Source organism: Alligator sinensis, unplaced genomic scaffold, assembly GCF_000455745.1.
Source record: "Alligator sinensis unplaced genomic scaffold, ASM45574v1 scaffold1295_1, whole genome shotgun sequence".
Taxonomy (NCBI): Eukaryota; Metazoa; Chordata; order Crocodylia; family Alligatoridae; genus Alligator; species Alligator sinensis.
The window spans coordinates 4,074,870-4,077,369 of record NW_005841880.1 but is presented as its reverse complement, the minus strand read 5'-3'; the positions used below and the strand labels follow the sequence as shown (position 1 = coordinate 4,077,369).

The 2,500-nt window shown below is 54.0% G+C and overlaps 1 protein-coding gene across 1 annotated transcript in view; it reads left to right on the top strand.

The window, feature by feature from the left end:
* Positions 1–272: 272 nt before the first annotated feature.
* ATCAY (ATCAY, caytaxin) overlaps positions 273–2,500 on the top strand; it is a 39,456-nt gene continuing 37,228 nt past the window's right edge. Inside the window, exon 1 of the mRNA XM_006017599.2 lies at positions 273–349. Within this exon, the coding sequence (XP_006017661.2) occupies positions 273–349 (77 nt within the window). The remainder of the gene's footprint in view (positions 350–2,500) is intronic.

Here is a 2,500-nt window from a genome sequence, read left to right as displayed (position 1 = left end):
GAGCGTATATTTAATCAGTCGCATTCAAGCTCATGCTCCCCGTCCCTCCCCTGACACCACCCAGGGCTGGGGCTGGATTTTCCAAGTGGTTCTGCCAGCCCCTCTCCAAGCCCCAGCCCTGGGGAATGACATGGGGAGGCAGAACCCAAATTCTGTAGTTGTAAAGGCATCTTTGTCGAGGTTCTTGTGACCAGCCCTGCTGTGTTTCATGCTGCAGAGCAAGCCTCCCAGCACGTGACACTTTGTGTGACCACAACCACTCCAGGAGCAACATGGGCACCACGGAGGCCACGCTGCGGATGGAGAACGTGGATGTGAAGGAGGAGTGGCAGGACGAGGACTTTCCCAGGTTTGTTCCAGCAAAGCCTCTGCTAAAGGCTAGGGAAAATTCAATTTGTTCCCCAAAATCGTCAAATAAGAAAGGGAAGGTGGGGCTGGGGCTGCTCTAGGCTGAGGTCCAGACAATGCTGCTCAGACTGCAGTGTTTGGGTATTGGTGTCTCGCTCCACTTTTTAAACTGTGGGTATGGCTATCATCATGAACCACAATCATCCCTCCACAGGCAGGCAGGTAGCAGCGTGGGAAGTGTAGGGTGGGCAAGGAAGACCGTCAGACATAGTGAGCCATAACAGGAAGACAGATGCCTGCTTTCCCCATCTAGGATAGAGAGTGCCTCCACCAGAGAGCAATTCTGCCTCCCCTGGCTTTGCACTCAGACAAGGAGTCCCGGTGAAGTAACTGGAGTCAAGGGCCCATGGGCTGCGAGAAGTGAGACCGTTCTGGGCTGTGGGATCCGGCCCAAAGGAGGAATGTGTTTCAGGCCACCTGACTGAGGGAATGGAAATGCAACATGGTTTTGCTCCAGCTTGCGCCTTATCAGCCCGCTGGTCCCTTTACACTTCCTGCGCCCAGGCAGGGCAGGACTCACGGAGGCCGTTCTCTTTATACGCGGGAAACTCCTGGACGTGCTTCCCTCAACTTGCAGCCCTTAACCCTGCTGCAGCCAAGTCTCCTGCTGCCCCCCCTCCTTTCCTCCTTGGACAAGGAAGAAAGTCAATCCAAACTCGCTGGCAAAGACTGCACCCCATTAGGCCAGGTTGTTGCTATTTATCTGTACTGAGTGCATGTGAAATTCCCTTAAACTCATAAAGCCTCATGTGCAGTGAGTGAATTGACTGAGCGGGTATAAGCCTGCTCCATTAGGCATTCAGTAGAGACGTTTAGAGCAGAGTGCAAGGGGAGGGGGCATCAGGTAAGCCCTAGCTTCTAATTTGCCCAGGTGGCAATGGGTAAGTCACTGAGCAACTTTGGAAGAAAAAGGAAATTTCCACTCACTTGGAAGCCCTGCTGTAAGCTGAGACCTTGCAAGCACATGCATTAATGATCAAGGCCCTTCCAAAGCAGGCCAGACTCAGCCTGGGTGTAAGCAAGTCTGCTCCACTGCACTCAGAGGAGTTCATAGACTCACAGATTTTGTCGTGAGGAAAGGCCAGCCAGGGCAGAACTCCCTCTTGTATTGTTCCCAGGGTTTGAAACCAAGTCTAAATGCCAGGGGCCACAGTCAGTGTGGACTCTCTCTTTTCCGTACGGAACCTGTTTCCCAATAAATAGGCTTCAAAGCCAGGAGTTATTTACTGTATGTCTCCCCCTTCTTACTTCCACCCAATTTGTCCTGTTTACATACCCCATGCCACGCTAGGACGCTGCCTTGCCCACCCCTTGGCTGCAAGATAGGTAGAGAAGGGCCTGGCTACATCTGCCCACACCCACAGCGGTCCAGCGCTTGCCTCACTCCTCTCTCCATTCTCCCGGAGATACCTGTGCAGAATGCCGACGGCCCAGCTCCATGCTGAGACTGGAGGCAGCTGGCACTGCCAGACGGGACTCAGATCCAACAGGAGGGGAGTCCTGGCACCTGTGCTGCGGGGGTGATGGGCCCTGTCAGCGAGCCATCTCCTCTCTCCAGCTGCAGCAGAATCCCCCCGTCCCCGGGCGACAGCGCCTCTGTGTTTGCAGGACAGAGACCCACTGTGCATCTCCGGGTGTTGTGTGCAAGACCCTGCCAGGGCACCCAGTGCAGTCAGAGGCCTCCTGTCTTCCCTTTTCACTGGAGGATTAGCGGAGCTCTATTTATGCAAGTGCCAGCTGCAGAGCTCATCTAAGCACCTCTGTCTGCCATCCCTGGTACCCTGCTCCTTTTCATTCATTTGCCCTTCTCCCCCAAAAGAAGGCTTAGACTCAGTAAGGCATCTTCCAGAGGATGGGAATGGCCTTGCTTATTGCTAGGAGGATGAGGGCCCCAAATTGACAAGGAGGTATGAGAAAGCAAGGAGATTTGCAGAAAGCTGGGACCTGAATCCCAACCTCCTTGAGCAGCACTGATATTTATACTGCAGAAGCACCTAAAGCATGGTCCCCAGCCCTCAGTAGCTCGGGGGCTGCAATGCCGAGCAAGCAATGAACCATGGGCAGGTTCATGCTTTGCCGTTGCTGTTATCTT